We start from the raw sequence: 22,960 nt of genomic DNA, 5'->3' as shown, positions 1-22,960 counted from the left end.
GGCACCGCAGCACTACAGCATCCTGCAATACTACTAAACATTTTGCACCACTGTCATTGGGACTCAGGGAGCTGCAGATGGGGACAGGGTCTTACTTTCTCCGGCTTCCCAGGCAATAGGACTTTGGTAGGGGGTCAGCACCTGCATCTGCGGCACTTTGTAACATGCAAACTGGTGCATGATGTTGCCTACCTGGCATAACCTCTTCATTCACCTACTCCTTTCTTGGACCTTGCTGAGCCGAAAGGAGCTGACCGGTGACTTTCAAGGCATCACAGAGCAAACAATGCCAAAAAACATAGCGGCAACACCCCATAAATTTAGTACCATCAGTATCATGCACATTTGGAACATGATGCTGCCCTCGCATTGCAATATTACGTGGCAGAAAGCCTGCAGGTTTCTTATTAAAGAAACCCTCCCAAAAGAAACTCTTTCTCACTGCTATGTTGTCTTGGTGAAAATGCAGAACAAGAAGGTGCCAGTCAGACTCTGGAGATGCTCAGATTTCTAACACGCAGGACACTGGAAAGCCCTCTCAGAGGCAACACTGACTTTCTGAAATGTCTTTCAAAAGCCCAATAACGTGATCTTCCATCAAATGTATTGAACTACAGAATGAATTTAGATTAATCCAGTTTCCTTTTCCTTCTTGGTAGTAAAACTTTGAGACTGTAAGGTAAATGGGATTTGTTGATTTTTGCTTGATTTTAGTATCACCGGGTCACAGTTTCTGCTGTAAAATGGGATCGCGATGTTTGTCAGTGATATATTTACTTAGTCAAAAGTGCCATGCAAGTGCAACAACTCTCCTATGATCCTTCTCTTATATCGCTGCATAGAAAATTAACTCTGAGGCCAAAAGGACTGCTAGTACTTATGCCCCATTTTCTGCAAAGCCTTGAAATTGGATGTCTAATGTCTCATGTCTGAAGGATTGATATCACCGCTGCTTTTCTTGAAAATACAAGAGCGAATTGCTGGTAATGGAAGTTATGCTTCCTTCAGTTCAATTTTTTTGTTATTTCTGTTATTTCAGCCTGAAGCTGCTAGTTACACAAAATAGAAAATATCCAAAGCTGTATTCAGCAGGATAGAATATTTCTCCGAGCAGCAGAATTTATGAACTCTTATCTCCAATGGGTTTGTATGTCATGGTTGGCTATGTTTAATAAGTGTTTAATAAGGTGGAGCTCTGATCAGAAGTTTCTTTCCTGAGGTTGAGGCGTTCGTTACATCTCCCTCCCATGTGAATTCTCTGAAATAGCCTAGCTGAGCTCACAGCTCCCCTTCTCTCTTGGTGGAGGCAGTAATTTGGATCTTTCTTTTCTATCCAGCCACCTATTTTCCCCCGAAACTGTAGGAACTTAATAGCTCAGATATCACCTGAGACAAGCGTTGTCGACATTGCCCAACAGGTTCGCAAGTCATTACGTGGAGACTGAGAGTCAGCTAGGCACGGGGAACTTAGGGGCTAGGTCAAAATGAGGAGTTTGTGGGCAGGATCTAAGAACTCCCTACAGAAAGGCTGAAACAAATGGGGTAGTTAGGCGTGACAATGTCAGAACGAGTCTTGTTTATGTTCCTTACGGACCTCAGCTTCCCTACCGCAGAGTGGACTAGTTCCAAATGAAGAAAAGGCTTAAAGATTTTAATTTCTGCCAGCCGTCATGCAGCCCGCAGCTGTTCAGCGGAACAAGATGAGGAGAGACAGGCTGAGGAGTTTTAATATCAAAGATATCTGAGGACAAATGGATGTCGGACATCAAACGGGAGGTTTGTCTTAGCCGTAAGATGGAAGAGAACTTTGGTAAATCACGTCTATACTTCCTAAGCCTAAGGTTTGGTGCCTGTGTCTACAATATCCACTAGTGTCAGAAAACCTAATTTCCCCCCTCTATTTATTGCTAATGCCAGAAAATTCTCAGTTTGAGTAAAATCCTCATGCAGACCTCATATAGACATGCTTTGCTGAGAAGGCCAGGGAGTGTGGTCAAGCTCCTGGAAGGCGAATGCTAGAGGGGTTCAAGGTTCACTCTGCTCTGTAACTGTGTTAAGATGTAGCAGATGAGACAGTGGCTCCGAGATGAGGGGACAGCAGCCCCCCCCCCGGGGAATGAGGTCAATTAACAAAAAAAGCCATGATAAAACATTATTCCACAGGATCGATTATGTGATTTCTGTCCTTTTTTCTGACATCTATCATTCTGGCCAGGGCTGAAAGAGGCTACCAGCTGCATGAACGAACTGTTGGGTTCAGTCTGGCCTCACTGGATTGCTATAGGTTGCACAATTGCAAAAACAGAGAATTTCCTTAGTAAAGATTAGAAAAATAAAGAGGAACTCCCTGCCTGGTTTTTTAATAGTTTACAGAAGGAGAACAGCTCATCTTTTTTCACAGTATTTTATCAGCTTCTGAAGAGAAATACCTCACCCTTCTGATCTGATTTCTTTCAGGAATTGCATTACCCTAGGTTCTGTTGCTTTGACATTGGAAAAGCGGCAGTACTTTTCCACTTAGCTTAATCTTAACTACTATTTTTTTCTGCGGCAGCAGTACACAGTACAACTTGGGAAATGGCAGGAGGCAAAAAAACAATAAGAGCACATTTGAATGCGCTCTTATCTCTGCCTTGATTCCCAGCATTGAGCCTGGCGACTTCTTCTTTTCCTGCCCCATGCGTTGCTTACTTCTTATTTGCAAACTGAAACAGAGAGAATGGATGGCAGCTGCGTGCTGGGAAGAGATACTGACTGTTGTCATGCAGGGAATCAAAAAAAAAAAAAAAACCCAAAAGCACCTTTAGCTCAGACTTGCATAATGGTGAATAGGAATAACAAGGTCATCCAGACAAACGACTTACATAGGGCCAAATCCTGATGTCTTTGCACATTTCTATTCAGTTCTTATTCGGACAGCTTTGTAAGGGCTGCTAAAGCTTTATAACAAAAACAGAATTCAGTTTACTGCAAGAAGTGGGGGTCTGGGACCTGATTCTTTGACCATGGACCAGTTTTGGCCAGCTGATGTCAGGGTGACAAGGTCTATAAGAAGAGGTAATATATTGTATTAAATCAACTGATATATGCCAACTGAATTACGCTTGCTTTATACCAGTAAAATTGCTCCTACAGTCTTAAATGGAAACTCTGGCCTTCAGTCTGCTCCCATTTACACTGACGCAAGCCAAAGGTAATTTCATTATAAGTAATATAACCGCGTTATGGACAAGGCAATTACACCTGTAAGATATTGGTGTGAGAGCATCACCCTTTTCCGTGACATTTCTACTAATGTTTGAAATGAAATAACAATGTAAAAATGTGATTTTTTTGAAATGTTAAACCTGTGGATGAAAGACACGTGTACAGCGGCGCTGAGTTTTGGTAAATCCGTTAGATTTCACAATTAACAAATAGCTGGAAAATAGCTGTTAGAAAATACTAGCAGAGGAATTCTGCAGTCAGCTACATCACACAGTGCAAAACATGGTGAAAGACTTTTGTTTCTAAAAAAAGTTCTTGCTTTGCCGAGCACCTAAACCGGGATTTGTAAAATATTGGTGCCGTCTTCCCACTGCTTCCCACATGGAAATGGTGGAATGTGGCTCAGCTGAATCCCAGGCCGTGCTAGATCCTGATGCTTTATTCGCTGAGTCTGTGGCACCGTCAGCCCATGGCAACGCAGTTCTGTGTCCTAGCTGATGAGCACTGTGGATAAGTTAATGCGGTCGTGTGTTTAACTCTGAGCCGGCTCGTCTCCACCGGCTTGGGATGCAGGTGAAGTTGGCTCAGGTCTGCTTCCAATCAGCTGGGTCTCCGCAGCCCTGAAGGAAGCCACTTTGGCTAGTCCCGGGCTGGCAGCGCTGCAGTGAGCTGCCATGCGCCCTTGCTGATGGGGCCACGGATGCAGCGCGCCGTGATACCAAGCTCTGGGGCTTCTCCTAGGCTGATCTGTACTGGGAAGAGATTGCAGATAAAACTGTCTGAGCGAAGAGGCGAAGCAAACCCCCGATATCACACAAGTTAGAGAAAAGAGTTCTCTGGCCAGTAGAGTTCAAAACAGCTTCCCAAAGGGAATGAGTCGTATCGGCCAAAGAACGGGCCTGTCTGTGTGTATTTAGGTTTCTTACTGGCATAGCTCTCTATCACTGTGGTGGGTTCTCCCAGAAAACTGGCCCGGTGATGAGAAATGGCAGGCTGCTGCTGCTCCACGCTCTCCTCCTCACCTCGGCCATTCCTCTCCTTTCCTTAATGATGGGAAGACGGGAAGGAGGGAGTGAAGGCATCTGGGCTTTCCAGTGGTTTTCTGGTTCCTCTGCTGAACTCCTCTGATACTTACAGACATTTTGTGATATTTACAGACACTTTGAGACACTGATTAATTCATTACAAAAGGAAATTTTGCGGTCACTTTGGACTTTATTCGATTTGAGTAGTAATGGAGCCCTGTAGATATACCCTGTAGTACTAAAATGTTGTACAGATATCAAAGAAAATACACATCTCTGTCCCCTCCTTCCAACCCATTGGATTTCAGGTTGAGATCATTTCTGGCAAATCGTATATACAGTAAATGCTGTTTCTTGTAACCTTTCGTCTTCATTGTATCACACATTACTAATGAAGAAAGACCTTGCTATTCATGTGCTGCATCAGCCCCACACTACTTCGATTTTTTTTGTCTTTCACTTAAAGAAAACATAAATTCACACCTATAGTTCTGCTTAGTTTGGGAGTGAAGGGAAATAACTTGTAAGTGGAACAAGGCTGTGGTTTAGCAATTAGAGCCAGGGTTTGAAAATCAGGAAGGTTACAGTTCTGGGGGAGATTTGCTGTTGTTTGTCCTGATGAAGTTCCTACTAAGTGAGGTGATTATTGTAGCCGACAGGAATGAAAAGGTAGGACACATTGATTCCATTCCCACTGCAATCTCTCTAATGTTCCCATACAGAACAGCCAATATGCATTGCCAATTGACCAAAAACCAATATTGGCAAGTTGGCAGTCTGAAAAAACTCCCTCCAGCCAGTGCATAAAACTCCTGCCATTCAAATCACCACTCTCAGGCAAAGGCATTAGCAAACCTGCCCAGAAAGTCAACGAAGATGAGCTATTTTGGGGTAGCTGAATAGCAAATTGTAGAGCTGAGAGCCTATCTGCACGGGGGAAATGGAGCAGAACAGCTATACGGGAATGCACTTCAAGTGGACACCCTATCTTGAGATAAAAATCACTTTACTCTGGAATAATTATTCTGCTCTAAAAACACACCAGTTATTCAGAAATAAAATGTCTCTTATGTCAGACTAAAAGAGTCCATGCTTGAACTTTTTCTGACATCCTGCTAATGATAATAGATACAGCCATTGATAATATATACACATTCTTCCACAATAGCTACTGTGGAATTCTTCCCCTTATAAATAAGCCCTAGGAATACTATGCTTCCAATTGCCTTATATTTCAATTGTAGAAATGGGTTTAAATATACGGTTAACTTCCCTGCAGATTTCAGCAATTTTCCTGCAATTAAAATCGTTCAAGTGCAGCTTTGGCCGGAAGAAACAACTCCGAAATAGCAGCGAGTTGAGCGAGTTGTAGTGTCTGTGACATGACTGAATGAACTTGGTTTAGGAAACACCTAGCAGCTATTAGCGTCTGAATATCTTATACTGCACCTGGTGAGGAATTCCTGCCTTTGCAGCGATAGCCCTAGGTCTTGCATGCATGGTGCTTTCAGCACAAGCTCTCAAAGCGCTCTGCAGGGGAGGTATCATTTTCTCTTCCTCTGCAAATGGGAAAGCAAGACAACAGCTGTAACATGACTTGTTTGGTGTCGCCCAGCCAGCCAGTGAAAAACAACCTAACCCCTGGCCAAGGCAGCCAAAGAAGGATGATCCTGCAGCAAGACGTGGAGCGCTCGGATAATAGGACACAACAAACTTGACTGCAGGCGAGTACGTCGGCTTTCGGTAAATATTGGATTTAGAAGATCTTACGCTTTGCAGCCAGTTAGTGAACTGATGGTCTAATTTGTCACATCCGCCTCTGCAAAGGGGGGCGAGAAACACAGCTCGGAGTAGGTCTACTTTACTTTCCGCACCAACTTTCCATCGCCGTGAATAAAAAGGGAAGTAAAAGATCGCCCGAGACATGTCATCTCACCTCCTGTCACAACTTTCCTGGGGCAACGAGGGGAAATCAACCTGTAAAAAACGCTGCAACTTAAAGAAATGAAACGAAGTCCTGTTTTGGCAACCCCTTGCAGACGTAATTGCTATCAGAGGCTTTTCAAGGCTTTAGGGCACAGTTAGTACTGAACATTAGCCAGCTAATACTATACGTATATAGTGCTCTTATGGTATACTACCTCATAACTGGGTAATACGTTTTTGTTGATTTTGAGTTCCGTATACAACTGTCGCTGCCACGTGAAGTTTGGAGAAGGGCTGAGGCCCGCTTAGCTGAGCCCATCTCGCATCCAGCCCCGGGGCCCGGGCTGACGCCGGCCCTGCCAGGCTCTTGCTCAGGGGCGCGAAGAGGAGGGCGCCCCACCACATGCTGCGACCACGCTCCGCGTGGATCGCGGGCACTCCTCTCCACAGAGTCACGGAAGGGTTGAGGTTGGGCAGGGAGCTCTGGAGGTCGTCTAGTCCAACCCTGCCCTGCTCCAGCAGGGTCACCTAGAGCACAGCGCCCAGGATCGCCTCCAGGCGGGTTTTGAGTGTCTCCAGGGATGGAGACTCCACCACCGCTCTGGGCGAGCTGTGCCAGCGCTCTGTCACCCTCCCGGGAAAGAAGTTTTTCCTCATGTTCAGCCGCTGTTGGTGTCACATGGAAGTATGAGTGTGGAGCGCTACAAATAACTAGCTGGGTGACAAATAAGGACAATAGGGGCGACGCTAGTGGGGAACAAGGTCACTCAATGGCGCCTCACAGCCGGCGGCGGCAGCAGGCCGCAGCCAGCGCCTGAAGACTACAACTCCCAGAAGGCCCCGCGGCGGCGCCCCCGCACGCTGCACAGCAGCTTGCTGCCGCCCGCCCCGCCCTCTCCCGCCTTCTATTGGATCACAACGCCGCCGCCGCTGGGTTCTTTCTTCTGATTGGCTGCGCGGCTGCCAGCAGGGGTGACCGCCCCGGTGGTTGGGGAGGGGGGGAGGCGGAAGATGGCGGCGGGCGAAGCGGCGGGGCGCTACCGGAGCTCCATGAGCAAGAGCAAGGACCCCTCGGGGCTGCTCATCTCTGTGATCAGGTAGGGGCGGCCCCGCTCCGCAGCCTCCCGGCCCGCCCGCCTCTTCCTCCCCCAGCGGGACATCTTGGGGGCCTGGTCCTCCCCCCGGCGGCCTGGGGTGGCCCGGGGCGAGGCGGGAGGCCCGGTGCTGCGGGGCCATCGCGGGCGGCCGCAGCGGCTGGGCCTCCCCCTGGGCCCCGCGGAGCCGAGGAGCCCGGAAGGGTCCCGCAGCCGGTTGCCGCCGGCCCCCGCGCCTCGGCCCGCTGAGCTCGCTCTGTTCTCCGGCTCGCCTGGCAGGAGCAACCGCTGGGTGATGTCCCTGGGCTCGGTTGGGGGTTAAAGGGAGTGAGTCCTGCAGTTAACACTAGCCATAATGCCAGCCTGGGAGACCAGGCACGCCGGTCTGGGTCTCTGCTTGACCTCTGTCCCCATCTGCAGCTACACTAAGTAACATAAGGCTGGGTTGGAAAGCTCTGGGAAGTCCTACGTGCGCGCTCTGCCCTGTGTGAGGGTGCAGCAGGGGGAAAAGTGCTGCCTGGAAAGTGTTTTACGATCTTGCAGTGGATAAGGACCCTAACGAGGACCCCCTAGAGGACCCTGCTTGAGCTGGGAGGTTGAACTAGATCATCTCCAGACGTCCTTTCCAACCTAAACCATTCTGTGATGAAAAGAAAGCACTTGCATCTAGTTGTGTTTGGTCTGTTGAGTTTTTGTCCGCGCTTATTCGCGCGCTCCCCTTAGAGGATAATCCTGTGAGAGGCTTTGGAGCCAGGCAAGCACCTGAGTTCACTTTGCTGTTTTCCCTCTGTGCCTTTCTAAAATGCTTTTAAATCTGTGCTGCTTATAACCAACGAGGGGGCAGCCACTTTCCCACACTAATGCTTCTAAATGCTGGCATTGGGCTCCCTCTGATTGTTTGCTGTCCATGCCCATGTTACTGTGGAGGTGTACATTACAAGCTGCTGTACAAACTTCCATTGCTACTTCAGCATCTTTCCTAGGGTGTACAGTCGTGGTGCTCCTCCAGAGAAATTATACAGTAGTTCAGGATCTAGCACGTGTTACGAACGGATTTTAAAATCCTTTATGATTGATAACGTGTAACGTAACATCCTGTTCTTGGCTGTTTTGAAAACTGTGATGTTTCAGATCTTGCAAAGACTTGAAGTAGATAGTGACTCTGAGAAAAGCTGCTGTTTCGCAGGCTGACCTGTCATACTTAAGTCTTTCTATGCTCCTGGCTTTGATCTCTGTAAAGTATGTCACAATAGGTGACAAAGAATCACACAGAAAAAGGAAGCAAGGTGACGCTTTAAGACAGGTTGTGACTTCTGTCTTTTTCATTTCAAGTACGTCTACCTCATTAGTTTTATAAGAAAAATGGTAATAAAACCAAACTTGTTTTGGTTAGAGTTATATATATAGCGCCAACTATTTTACAGGTGAAGAAATATGTACATAGTTGGTATAGCATCATCTAGACATGAGATATTACAGTGGTAGTAGTGTACTTTGATAGTTATTTATATTTTGTAAAACAAATGTTGAAAGAAAGAGATAGGAAGTTAACGGAAAATACCCAAGTGTGTGACTGTTAAAATGGGCCATGTTCTTCCAAATTCTGTGCCTGGGCCTACACGTATTCAGGAGTGTAACTGTTCATGAATTCACCTGGACTGCTTGCGTAATGAATACATAAATACTTGTAAAAAACTAAAAAAAGTTCGGTCTTCTAACCTGGATCCTTTGTTTTTCCTGGATACTTGCTCCTTACATTTGGGCAAGTATAAACTGTGTAGGTTTAAAGCGTGTTGTGCCTAGTGTTGCTTTAACAGCCTCAAGTCTGAATAACTCAGAGAAGCAAACATGATGGTTTGTAGCTAGATGACAGTAATTTACAAAAACTGCACTAAGTTACTGCGAATGGAGGAATGAGTTGATGTACGTGCATTGTTGCAGCATGTAACTTTCCTGTAGTGTCCCTGTAGTTCAAAGGCTGCAGCAAGAATTTATGTGAAAAAAAGAAGAAAGAGCTACACTGAAATTAAATTTTTGGAAAAACTGAAAAGATCACTGACACATTTTTTCATAACCTGCTGTAATTCTTTAACAGTGGTACTAATGATGCCTTCAGTATCAGTGAGGTCAGCTTTTTGACATCAGTAAGTAAGGATAATAAAAGTGGGTGCCAGTTTTACTTTCTGCTTTTCGTAATTTCTCATTTGTTTCTCAAACAAGCTAGCACATTTGTGATTTCAATATTGCGGTGATTTTTTTATAAATTTTTTTTGCATGTTTTCTATAATTTTCAGTAGAAACTGAAGTAGTATTATAGGGGCCTTTTTGTAAATCTAGACCTCTGTTTTAATAAATCTAAATGTGATTACATTTATAGTAACATTAGTTCACTCTCATTTATACTGTCTTTTCCAAATAAAATATTGTGTTTGTGTAATTATATTTGGCTTACAGACGCTGATACCTCGGGTAATTTAAGTCCAACATTCTGAGGTAACATTGAGCTCGTCAACTTTATGAAATTAAAATTATTCAGTAGAGCAGCTTTATAACTAAAAACCTAAATGTAATTAGAACTTAGTTTGGATCTAAAGGTTCTTCGTGGTGCCTGAAGTGTAGTGTTGAGCTAGACCATGGAAATCTGGAAGGAGAACTGATTGCAAAAGAAGGAAGACGTGTTGTGTTAACGTATTTCTTGGGTTTAGTCAAGTACGAAAAGCACATAGTGTGGAAAGGAAGTTAAATCACTTTCTTCTTTATGTTGTTTCTGTGTTAGTAACTTAGGTGAGGATGAACCTACCAAGCGACAGATTAATTTTTTTGCTATTTTGTATGCTCAGAAAATATCATTGCAAGCAATAATGGAAAAAAACTCTAAACTTACATCTGGGTGATTAAAGTTTATCTTAACTTCAGAAAGGTATTATAAGTCTTAACGTATGCTATCAGTTTGAAAAGTAGCAACCTTTTTTTTGATAGCTTTCTTTCCAAAACACTTGTGTATCGATTCTCCTGCCAGTTCTTGTGGTTTTGTACTTGCATTTTCCTGTTTATTTAAAAGACTGTTTGTCTGTTGTTGCTGTGTGAAAGACCCGTGAAAGGAAACTATGTAAAGGAAGCAGTAAGACTCTGTTTGACTGCGTTTTGCTACTGTAAACAAACAAAACCAGAGGGGCTTCTGCAAGTATCACAATATTTTACTCAATTATAGCAAAGGCAGGATGTTTTAAAAAAAGAAACATTGTTTAGGTCAGCAATATGCATATCAATATCGGCAATATCAAAGCAATAGCTTTGAAAGGTGAAGGTAAACCACATTTTATAAATGTAAATGGTTTTATTAGTAAAAAGGGTTAAATGTTGATATTTACTCGATATTTATTAAGTTGTTCTCAATTCCATGAGACTGAATAATTTCCTTGCCTCTGATTATTAGATTTAGGGAATTGTGACTCTCTTACTTCTCTAGGACTTCGGAGGAGCAAAGAGTGCCTGAGTTTCGGTGAGAGTATTTGGGGACAGATCCTTGTCAGTCTTTAATTTATTATAGCAGCACTGAAATCAAGGGAGAAATGATAATTTGTACAAGCTGAGGCTCTGGTCTAAAACGGGGGTGCTGTTGCTACAGGAAAGCTGCTTGCGTGAATGTCAGTAGAGTAGTGCATGTGTCACCACAATGTTGGGCATCGCTCTTTCACACCAACTGGCCATGAGGTTTCAGAAAGGAGCCTTAGAAAGTTTCTGAGGTCACTGTACGCACCGTAACACTTCTAAGCTTTGTGTCTGTGCCGCCTGGAAATCCTGTGTCATCCCCAGTCTCTGCAGGATTTAAAACTTTTCAGCAGTTGGGATGCAGATAACTCTGAAATGTAGGAAGACCCAACAGGAAAGGCGGTCTCGCTTTCAGTCTCTTTACTGTCCTTGTAAGGTGCCAGTTCATCCTGTTGTGTTGGGAATACGTTTGTTCTTTGGAAGTTGTTTCCTGTTAAAGGATTTGTGTACTGATGGAAATCACCTTGGTTTTTCTGGTTGTTGCCGAGAGTACGGATTAGAGGCAGCCTCAAGTGTTAACTCATTTGAAGCAAGTTGTTTCCTGAGCGTGAGGATACGTGCTGCTCGGTAGCTAGGGTACAGAAATGAAGAATCAAAATCCTGTTGCTTGAGCTGAACCAGGATCCCCTCAGTGTTGATAACGCTGCTAAGGTCATCTGCTCCTGAAGTCTGCCCCTGCTAAGGTCTTCTAGCATCCATAGTCCTCAGGACTAGCCCCCTCTCAAACAGACTGGCTGTATCCACCCAGCGAACGACCCAGCTCGGTCTCCTCTGGGACCCGTGTGGTATCTCACTGGCCCCAAAACCTAACCGTTTCCTTTGCATAGCTATGAGCTGCAGTTCCAAGTGCTCATGGTAATATAAAACCTGTCTGGCGGCCCACTGGTAGGCTGTTTTACAGTGTTTATGCTGAGACTGCATTTCATACCGTAAGCGATGGGAAACAGTCTGAGGTGGACGGAGCTGCACCTGGTGCTTTGTCTGGACTGCCTGTAGGAGTGCTGTGTGGAGGGACTTGCGTGCATCTCTGCCCCGGAGAGAACTGGTCCGCTCGGACGCGGGAGCTCCGTGGGGAGCCGAGTTACGAGGTCGCCTAGTCGTCTTCTCTGCGGTGCTGCTGCTGGGCTGCTTCGTGTTCTTGCAAATCTAAAGAAACCCTAAGGAGAAACAAAGGTTATGCAGCGCCGGTATGTTCATAGCAGTAAGTCTTTAGAAGCAAAGAGTATTTGGGAAGCTTAATGAATGTTTGCAAAGTATGCTAATGAAATCCCCACCTTTGTTGTGGCTTAGGAGATTTTTTTCCTCTCCCTGTGACTTTAGGGCGTATGACGGTATCTTCAGTTTGCTCTTGTCCTCAGGTGGCTGAGAGGAAGTGACCGTTATTTGCTACAGGAACACATGGCCCCTGGGGCTGTGACTTCTAGAGCAGAATACTGGATATCCGGACTCTTCAGGTCCTGTCCCATGTGCATCCGTTGGATGCTCTAAAGCACAGCACTTGCGCTCGTGCCTCTGTATACCTGCTTTCAAAATATGTACTAATTCCTTTACATATGAGAAGGTGCCGTGAAGTTCCTTAAGTACAAGATGCATTGTCAGGTGAAGGTGTTGCCACCAGAGACCAGGACCTTTTGCTATAGAAGTCTAATGCTGGTCATGTGGTCTTTCATATCATTTCCTTAAGAGTAGTGCAGACCCCGGAGAAAATTCGGGTCGTCTGCTGGAGGACAACTTGGAATATTTTCATCTTTCAGAGGACAAACATGTATGTATATTGATTTTTCTTAACCTTTTGTTTTGTTGGTAGCTGGTTGAAGCAGCTTTTATACTGTGAAACAAGCAACCTGGCATTTAGCAAATGCTATTTTTTGGAGAGATCTTGTCACGTTTTTAATTGGTGAATGTGTCTGCCTTTTATTTATCGTTAGGCATTTTTCTTTCCAATTAAAGGTTGCTATTTTTTTAAAACTGGCCTTTAATAGCTGCTTTTAATTGGGAGAAAACAAACTTTAGCAGTGACTCCATAAGACCTTATTGAAATCTTTGTGCTGAGCTTTCACAGAGGCAAACGCACCCGAGACAGATGTCAAGGAGAACTAAAAGTGAGGTAAGATATATAGTGCATTACCTACTTTTATGTCTGTGCAAGTTCGAATTACAGGCAAAAACCTGAACATATTTTATTTCTCACATGTGGAATTCTTCTTTTTCTTTGTAATGCTTTTTGACCATTATTTTCATTACATTTACAGTGAACTTTGTTAAATGGATTCTTTACTAATGACCTAGAATTTGATCTTCTCTTTCCGTCTAAAGCAATGGAACTGATGTCCCAGTTTGTAATGTATAACGAGTAAGACAGATATATAGCTGTTGCCCTCACTGTTACATTTGGGAAAAAGCTGCTGCGAGAAATAAAGCCGAGTTATTCTGATCTGTATGTGCTGTAATGGTCTCTTAAAACCACTTTTATTGCTAATGGTGTTTTGCAGTGTTTTGAAAGTAACAGTTCTTCTGCAAGACAAGTAGCTCAGAAATTCACTGAGAACAAATTCTGTATGGAGTACTATAGTTTTAAACTATTCATTTTCCTGAAATGGTCTTGGGGCACTTGTGTAGAATATATGCATATCTGGTAAGTGTTGTGTTGTAGCTCACATACTGGCACTTATTGTTGCTATTAAGCAATAAACATGTGAAGGATTAGAATGAGACCATGTCTTGTTAAAACTCTAGATACTTTATTCTTCGGCTTTTAGCTGTGTAGAATACAACGTGCAGAGAAGGAGTTTAGCCTACTCTTGTAAAACGAGGAAGCAGAAATAGTTTTGTTAATAAATGGTTACAAGTTCTGTGGTTTCTACTCTTTTAAAGAGCCTCCAACAGCGTGTTGTTCTGCTGAAACCTTCAAGTTAATAGTAAAATTTCCAAAACCATTTCTTAATTCATGGAGAGCTGCCGTTCAGCTGCTGACAGTGTGTAAGCTGGAGGATGGGCTGGTAGCACAGTGGCTCCTGAAAGCTGTTCCATCTCTTAATACTCCCAGTGGCAGGTCTAAGTAGCGTTGTGCAGCTTGTGCTCTAGTAGATTTGAAAATACTGATATTTAGGACTTAAGCGCTCTCTTGTGAGTGTGGTAATTCATGTAACAGCTGTGCTGGTTTTTTGCATCTGAAGTTAATTAAAAAAAGCTACCGAGTCAGTACCTGTGTCCCTCGATATACCAGGATTGTTCTGCAAGAGCAGTAGTTGAGTCACTCTGCCTATGACTGGCAGCATAACTGGTGTTTCATGTGTCTGTCTGCTGTCTGGCATAACTTTTCCGAGATGGAAGATGGTGTGCAGCTGGTGGTATGAGGGTTTGTCTGTGTGGTGGTTCTCTCATCTTAGCATATTGCTGTTGAAGATACCTGAAGAAGTGTGACTTCTTCTATTGAAGTTGCCATCTCCGATGAGTCTTTGTTTTAGAAGTCAATTGATCACTAACTATAACCTGCATCCCTTGTACTACCGTGGTGAAATTTGATTAAAGGCCGATTAATTTGGCAAAGCAAAGAAAGTTCTGATGATATTTATTTAAACGGCTGAAGGCTGCTTTGCCTTTTCACTAAAGCTACCATGTGTAAATCTGCAAATCCTCAATAATAAAAAGATCATCAATTTCTGTTGAAAATGTTCTAAGCAACTGTGTAAGCAGCATGAAAGATTAATAGAATGTAATCAGAAGAGGAAAATGTTTTATAGTGCTTTGTTTGTTTTGTATGTTTAAGAGCAGTTTGAAGAGTTCTGCTGTTTCTCGTACTGAAGGACTGAGTTATTTTTTTCATTTGCAAACCTGAGACCTGCTTATCCAGCGGCTGGGTGTCCCATATTCCCCTTGATGAGGATGGAGATTACTGGTCTCGGGAATTGAGCCTTTGACCCTCTTTTAAGAGGAAGATCTTTTATAACTTTCACAGAATCACAGAAGGCTTGAGGTTGGAAGGGACCTCTGGAGATCTCCTAGGCCAACCCCCCTGCTCAAGCAGGATCATCTAGAGCATATTTCCCAGGATTGCGTCCAGGCAGGTTTTGAGCATCTCCAGGGATAGAGACTCCACCACTGCTCTGGATGACCTGTTCCAGTGCTCTGTCACCCTCCCAGGAAAGAAGTTGTTCCTCAGGTTCAGATGGAACTGCCTGTGGTTCAGAAGAGACTGGCCCCATCCTCTTGACACCCCCTGCAGATACTTGTAGGCATTCATGAGATCGCCTCTCAGTCTTCTCTTCTCCAGGCTGAACAGGCCCAGCTCGGTCAGCCTTTCTTCACAGGAGAGATGCTCCAGTCCCCTCATCATCTTGGTAGCCCTCCGCTGGACTCTCTCCAGGAGTGCCATGTCTCTCTTGTACTGGGGAGCCCAGAACTGGACACAGTACTCCAGGTGAGGCTTCCCCAGGGCTGAGGAGAGGGGCAGGATACCTCCCTCGACCTGCGGGCAGCACTCTGCCTAATGCACCCCAGGATCCCATTGGCCTTCTTGGCCACAAGGGCACACTGCTGCCTCATGCTCAACTTGTTGTCCACCAGCACTCCCAGGTCCTTCTCGGCAGAGCTGCTTTCCAGCAGGTCAGTCCCCAGCCTGTCCTGGTGCCTGGGGTTATTCCTCTCTAGGTGAAAGGCCCTGCACTTGCCTTTGTTGAACTTCAGGAGGTTCCTCTCGGCCCAGCTCTCCAGCCTGTCCAGGTCCCTCTGAAGGGCAGCACAGCCTTCTGGTGTGCCAGACACTCCCCCCAGTTTAGTATCATCAGCAAACTTGCTGAGGGTGCACTCTGTGCCTTCATTTTATAGCCAATTTACAGTTTTGTGATAGTGATACCCCATTTTCCATGTCTGTTGACTTAATATGGTGCATTTTTTGGCTACCTTCTTTCCAGCATCTTATTGTCTCCCTGAATTGTGTGATTTATCTCATGAGCGTTTTGATTCATTTCCTCAAATCAAGAATTTGACAGAAGCAATCATCTAACCTGTGAAAATAATGATAAAACATTTAGCGTGTTGCTACTGAGTTAAAATGTTAAATACCTTTTGGATTTTTTTCTTCTTCCTAGAGTGTGTCAGGCTGCTTTTTATTTCATTAGGAAGCAACTTTTTATGACGATTTCAATAAGACTCTGCGGAGATTTCAAAACATGTATTATCAGACTGTGTTTTGAGGTTAAATAGTGCTGGAAGCTGTAGATCACCCCATTTGGGACTTAAGTTTAAGACAACAGTTTTCAATTATAAAATTCAAATCAGTCCATTTAGTTTAATGAAGCTCTGGAAATTTATAGAGCAGTATAGACAGTGGGCTGGAATACAGCTGTTCTTGTTCCAGGGTGCTTTACAGAATTTGTTCTTTGTGCCCTGTTGAGTTACAGCTGCTTGTGGGGTAAAGCCTACTGGCACATACACCATGGCATAGCCGTGGACAGGAAGAAAATCTGCCTAACTGCTCTGTACGATCTTTTTCTCTTTAGAGTGGTGGGTGTGTGGTTTTTTTATGTCCACAAAAATAAGGATTAGGGCAAAAAAGTTTCAGTTAGCTCACTGCCTTAAATACTAAGTAAATTGTCTCTGGTAAATATCTTCAAAGTGTGTATTTGACCGTAGGTGTTGCTCCGCATTGTCAGTGCAAGGTGGAAACCATCAGAATCCAAACTTCTGTGTAATGTTCTATTTCCCACTGTAGCTAATTATCCTTGGTATGAGGGGAAAAAGGTACTAACAAGTTAGCGTATTTTATCATGAAGCATTTTTTCTTGTAGCACTTGCATGCATCTTCCTTGCATCCATGCTTCCTCTATCCTCCAACAACTTCCAGCTCAAGCACGCTACGGTAATTGCTGTAATAATTTGCAACTTGATGATGTCTGAGTAACTGGCTAGTTTTGATTGCTTCTGCTGGACCACTGTGATGTGGACATCTCATCTTGGTTATTATCTTCTTTTCTCTTGCACCCTGACCTCTTGTCTCTTACTCATCTGTTGTTGTTTCTTGTCTATGAGATTTCCTGCCACGAAGAACTTGTGCTGTCGCTTTGTGCGTCTGAGCAGGGTCTCTCAGTGGGGCTGCTGTGTGGTTTGGCTTTTAGGTCCTAGCGCAGTACAAATGCCTAGTAATGGTTATAAATGATTTAAACTGGTATAATAAACACTGTAGCTGGTTGTCACCATAGTCTTTGGCAACAGATACCTTCTGAAAAGTAACTAGATTCTGATAGTGTTTTGCTTTTCTTTTTGAACACTGAAGTCTCCTTGGAACATTGCAGCTGTTTCCTGCATAGAGGAGACTGGTCTTTCTAGACATCCACAGCGCTCCACTGCAATGATTTTTGCTGCTTCTAGCAACTCCTTTCTTCATTTTATTCCGGGAATCTTTTTGTTGGTCACAAATTAGGTGCCTGTGTTGGCTAAGGCCGAGCTTTGATTTTTTTTTCTTTACCTCACAGAGGCTTGTCATGTTCTGATGTATATTTTAGGTCATTGATACAGTGTAAGTGGCAGGGGGGAACCCAAACACCTCATCTAAGCTTCCTTCCTGGAGGGTAATTTTGATTACTGTTCCAACTTAAGTGTCAACTTAGCCAAATTGTAAGATGTTGAGAGCTTGGTCCAATTTCTTTGAAAGGGGTGGAACCTCCTGTATCGCTTGAACTTCAGATTTTGCCCAAGGCTACAGTATATAGTTAAGAGGCTTATTCATGCAGCACAATTCTTGACGTTGTTTTAACTGAAGAAAAAGGTTACAGCACAAATGGGTCTCCTGAGTTGGCCACGCTTGTAAATGTACTTAGCTTTCACCAAAGAAGCTTTAAGCCAAGCTGTGTTCTGTGTGTGTAGATGATACCACAAGCTGTCTGTATTATCATAGCTTCAAATCTGTTTTGAAGTGAGGAGCGGGGAGGTTTAACAAGGCATCTGATGCATTGCAGAACAATATAGAAACAGGTGGCAGAAAGTTTACCGAGAAACGCTGTTAAAATTGGAGCTTTGCTCTCCTCACTGATTCAGCACACGGCTCAATCACACTTAAGTGTTCATTTTCCTGATCAGGTGAAAAATATTTCAAGTTGATTTGCTTGCTTTTTTTCTTGTTTGGATGGTGTTTCACACTGTCTTTAATGAGTGTTTTCATTTGAATAAGCAACGTTGAGTAGGATCCTCAGTGAAGACAAGTGAATTGCATGCTTAAAGAAACTTGATCCAGAAATAATAGAAGATTCCTCCTAAATTTCTGTATTGCACTTGTGCATTGTATTACACTCTTCTCCTCCTTTAACAACAAACATTTGTATGTGCGTCTGCTCCAGTATTGGGGGACAGAGGAAGAGGGGCTCTACAAGGACTTTCAGATGCTGAGAACCAAAAGCAGCGGGGTATGAATGCTCTTCTCCTGAAAAGTGGGCCTCATCTCCCCACAAGAACTGCTTAGCCTTTTGCAGGTGCTAACTTAATGTTAACTTTCTAAAATGAATATTTGCACACTCAGTATCAATTCTTTCATTGTTGCTAAATTAAAAAGAAAAAAAAAACAAACCACACACACAGAAACATGACGCCCAAATACTGTTACTGCAGTGTTCTTCCTTTGTGGGAGAGACTCCATTTGCTATCCAGAGCTTAGCAGTAATTGTACTTAACAGGGCTGGCTTAATGGGTAGGTAGATTAGGCAGGTGGTCATCCACCCAACCTAGCTGGAGGCATCAGAAAAAGTAAATTCGCAGAAATGGAACGTTTATTATTCATTCATGTTTTCTTGACAATCTAATTTGGTGTTTTATTGGGCAGGAGGAAGCTAACAGTAGGCTGGCAAAAAAAAAAATTACCCATCTGCCCTAGAAAACAGACTAAAGCCTTTGCTAGCACGGGCCATGTGATGAGATGCAAGACTCATCAGTGTAAACACTAATTCATACGCGGTCTCAAATCTGGTTGCGGCTGGAGCAGCACCTTTGTGATTGCTCACTATGTCTGTAAGCAAATAGTCTAAAAGGCTAGTGTTGCCTTCTTTTCCCCGTGGTGCAAAGTGTGGGGTGGGGATGAGCTGGGAGGAAAGGGCAACACGCTTCAGGATTTAGAGAAAAAGCACTATAGTGGTGTGAAGTCTGCGGCAGCAAGCAAGGGTGCAAGGTGAAGCAGGACTGGTGTGGCTTGCACCGTGAATTTGGGTTCAGGAGACTGAGAGCTTCTGTATGCTGTAAGGGCATTCAGCATGTTTTGAAATAAAGGGGTTTGGACTGTGGGCTTTTGGAGTTGAGAAATGTATGAATTTATCTCGAATTGACCTATTTCTCTTATTGGCCCTTGTGGAATAAAGCAGAGAGGATAATAAAACAGAGTTACTTCTCCGATGCCTCAGACTGAGGTATGCTAGTATGATGGTATGTGCTAATACTATATCTTTGCTGTCAAACAGGAAGATTATGCTGATGGAGGATACCAGTTCATTCGTGTATCCTTTTTTTTCCCTGAAGACAAGCAAACTTCTTTAAGCACCCAAATACTTCAGGATTTGCTGGACGTGTTTCTGCGTGGGAACACAGTACTCCACGTTGGTCCCCTGGCGGCTTCGGGGTTTGGTAGCAGGCAGGTCGGTCTGGGCTCTTTGGCAGAGCAGCTGTATAAAGCACCTGCGGTGCTGCTCCAGCTGGTTTTCCAAAGGCTTTTTGCACCAAGCATCCCAGGATGTCCCAAAATAAGCAGTTAGAAACTGCCCTTGCAGATCTCAGTTTGCTCTAAGCTCGGTCATATAGGGACCGAGCAAAGACTGTCAGTTGTGCGTTTCATTCGTATCCAGGCTTATCTTGCAGTAGCTGGTTGGTGTAGATAGGTCCTGCACGCTCGTGGGAACATGGATGTTCTGTGTGCTTGCCTCGGTACTGCGAACTGTGATGTTAAATCTGTTCTGGGTCTGGAGTGCACTTGAAGCTCAAAAACAACGCGTTTCTAAGGCAGGCGCGTTTCTTCGTAGTTCTGCAGCCGATTTCTTCATATCGTTTCTTTACTCCAGTAGTTATCTGTTGTGCCACGTGATGTGTATTACAATAGCGTTTGTTTTCTTCTGCTGCTGAAGAGCTTAGTAAACGTTTTGTTCCTTCAGTTCGCAACAAAGACAGAAATTTATTATCTTGTGAAGAAATTATGGGCTGTTTTCTGTTCTTTTACATCATCTGAATGTGTTCCTTTTTTGCATGGTTCTAATGCTGGAGAGTTGGCCACTCTTTTCTTTCTTTCTTTCTTTCTTTCTTCCCCACCAACCCCCCCTCCCCCCCCCCCCAAAAAAAAAAAATTATTGCAGCGCAGTGCAGGAGTAAGCGCATGGAGGCGATGGGATCCCGTGCTGGTTCTGAAGTCCTGGCGCTGTGAATCTTGGATGGGTCTGTTTAAAAATACTGACTCGTCAAAGCAAAAAGAAATCACCAATATTAAGTTTCTAGTGTGAGAATGACTTGGCATATAGTTTATGGAGTCTGTTGGTGCTAGTTAGCTGCTGCTGGCACTGATTAATGTCATTTCCTCTATCCCTACTTAATGGGTTGCGTGTTCAAAGCACTGTAAATTTTTACTACCATAAATATCCCTATAGTCTGCAGCATTTTCTGCGTTACAGAAATGGGATGTGGCATGACTTTCTCAAAGCTGCTTAGTGTTTTAGTAGCGGAAGCTTTTTGTTTTGTCGCTGAGAGAAAAATGCCGAGGGTCTGAAGTCCATGGAGAAAAAAAGTTTTAGCGACTCAAACGGGTTTTGAAGCTGCTTCTAAATACCATATCGGAGCGCTTACAGACGAACAGAAATTCTGGCTCCCAGTGTTTTGCATTATTTTCAACTTTTGAGGACTACGGTCTGTGGTGGGTCACTGAAGCAACAGATGAAGGTGGACTCAAACGTGCTTTTGGTCCTGGTTGCCCAGGGTGTTTGAGGTGCCCTGTTCCTTCATCTTGCAGTGTTCTGGGAAGGTACAGAAACGGTAGAGGTTGTGTTTGATCAACAGAAATATATATTTATTTTTGGAAAGTAGATATTCCTTTCTGTGAGAAGCTGTTGCAGCGAGTAGTTTAAGCATCTTGCTGAATGATGGTACTTGAGGACGCCGTTAAAAGTCTCTCCACCTACTCCCTCTGCTAGTTATTTGACTTGTGTGCTAGAGAGCAGAGATGAAAAATGCTTGTGATCTAAAGATCAAATTCTACTGAAATGAATAATCCCAATGGACGTTTTTTATTAATCTAATTCCAGTGTAAATTCACTGACCTCAGGGGAAGTAAACAAGGTTTAGTTTCTTCTTCTATGAAATATGGTGTACATCCCATGATAAAAACATTGCAGGGATCATCTCTGATCATCTTCTGTCCTATCTTCCTTATGTGGAAGTGGCTGTAGAGAATTAAGCAATTTGCATTTGTATGTAATCTGTATTTTTAACTATGTAAAATCAAAAGTCAGTGAGATCTGGCTCAATGAATTTTTGCTTTACCGTAGCATAAAAATGTCTCTTAACAGACTAACATCCAGTTGGAGTTATTCTAATCCTATTGAGCTCTTGCTAATGAGAGAGACATCTGCAGCCATCCAGCTGCCAAGTATAAATTACAGGTATCTCACAGGAGGGGCGAATTCTCATTTAGAAAAATGAAAATGGAAAAAAAGTGTGCTAATCAGGGAACTCCACTGCAAATCCTTGCTGCATTCATAACCTGTGCATACGTGGTACCTAGGTTGGCATCTGTTATTTTTGTCATATGTTTTGAATGCTCTTGCTCCTCAGGAAGTTTTAAGAAGCTAATGTATATTTATCGTTGTTTCATAATCCAGTCCTGCTTTGTAATTCCTTCTTCAAAGTTCTTTCTGCAAAGTTCCTTTCCCAATTTTGATCGTTTCTACTTGGCAAACAGTGTGTTGACTTTTCTTCCTTGCCACACATTTTAATAGACCTGAAACAAGCAAAGATGCCCTTGACTTACTTTTCTGCAGCGTTAGCAAGAACTTGTATAATCTCAAGAATATTAAGTATTTCTTGCTTAGCTCTTTGCTGCGCAGAGCAGGAAAGGAATGGCTTCTGCACCGGGGGGCTTAGATAGGGAATTCAGGTGAACAGGGTAATGTTTCAGATTCATAATGACGTTGCTCCGTTTTGGAGTAGATGCTCCTAGTTAATGATTTAATTTTTTTCTGTTTGAAGGAAGAAAAGACATGGTAGTGAATTATTGGAATAGAGAGAGAGTGGTATGTTAATTTTGGTTAAGTAGGTAAAATGAGGGCATAGCCAGTTAATGCAATGACTTGAGAAGAACATGAGCAGAATGCTTTTAGTGGTGGCTGTGAACGGTTGTAAGTACTCATACTTCTTATGGATGCACTGCAAAAATTAAAAAAAAAAAAAAAATCCAGAAAAGGCATTCTCAGTTTTACAGCATGCTTGTTTCTGGTGTTTTGGCCTGAAACAACTTCATTTCATTTTATTTATGTGTTGCCATTCATAGCCATTTAAAAAAATGGGTTGGCCTTTCTGTAAGTGCTCTTTGACAGTTGTTCTGACCATGGGATAGATCACCTGTGTGTTCCTATTTAATTCCCCAGCCATTATTCCAGATTCGTATAATGACTGGAAATAACCATATCTTAAAACGAAAAACATATCCTTCTGAAACTTCATGGCCTTTCAGTAAAGGAAATGAAAACGTGGTCTCTGATGTTGCTTCTTTTTTTGATAAGATCTTGGATGTGACTTTTATTCTATCTATAAGGTATCTTCTACAGGTATTTAAGGCAAACTCATGCAAGTGTGTGTGGGAAACGTGTTAGGCTTGAATTCCTTGTTACACAAAGAATTAGTTATACCTTTTGGCATAGTAAGCAGTCCCTTAATGTTTTGAACTGGAAAAGAGTAAAAGGCTCTAAGTTTTCTGGGCAAAATGGAAATGATATTTTTAGTGATACTTGTTTCCACAATATTTTTCCCCTAACAGGTAATTACAGAAAGCTACAGGTTCCCACTACAGTTGTGAAGTCTAGGAGAATTTCCCAGCTGCCCCATCCAGTAGAGCCGGATGGAAATCTTGGAACATGGCAGTCGGCTTAAATCTCAAACTTCCCCTGAATTCAAGTGAGGCAGCAGTCTTGCAGGTTAGGG

At 43.4% G+C, this 22,960-nt stretch overlaps 1 protein-coding gene across 1 annotated transcript in view; it reads left to right on the top strand.

The window, feature by feature from the left end:
• Window positions 1–7,138: 7,138 nt before the first annotated feature.
• EXOC4 (exocyst complex component 4) overlaps window positions 7,139–22,960 on the top strand; it is a 396,906-nt gene continuing 381,084 nt past the window's right edge. Inside the window, exon 1 of the mRNA XM_068953333.1 lies at window positions 7,139–7,255. Coding sequence (XP_068809434.1) covers window positions 7,170–7,255 — 86 coding nt within the window. The 5' untranslated portion in view covers window positions 7,139–7,169. The remainder of the gene's footprint in view (window positions 7,256–22,960) is intronic.

Source organism: Struthio camelus, chromosome 1, assembly GCF_040807025.1.
Source record: "Struthio camelus isolate bStrCam1 chromosome 1, bStrCam1.hap1, whole genome shotgun sequence".
Classification (NCBI taxonomy): Eukaryota; Metazoa; Chordata; class Aves; order Struthioniformes; family Struthionidae; genus Struthio; species Struthio camelus.
The sequence above is the reverse complement of the archived record's forward strand: the minus strand, read 5'-3'. Positions and strand labels throughout refer to the sequence as shown.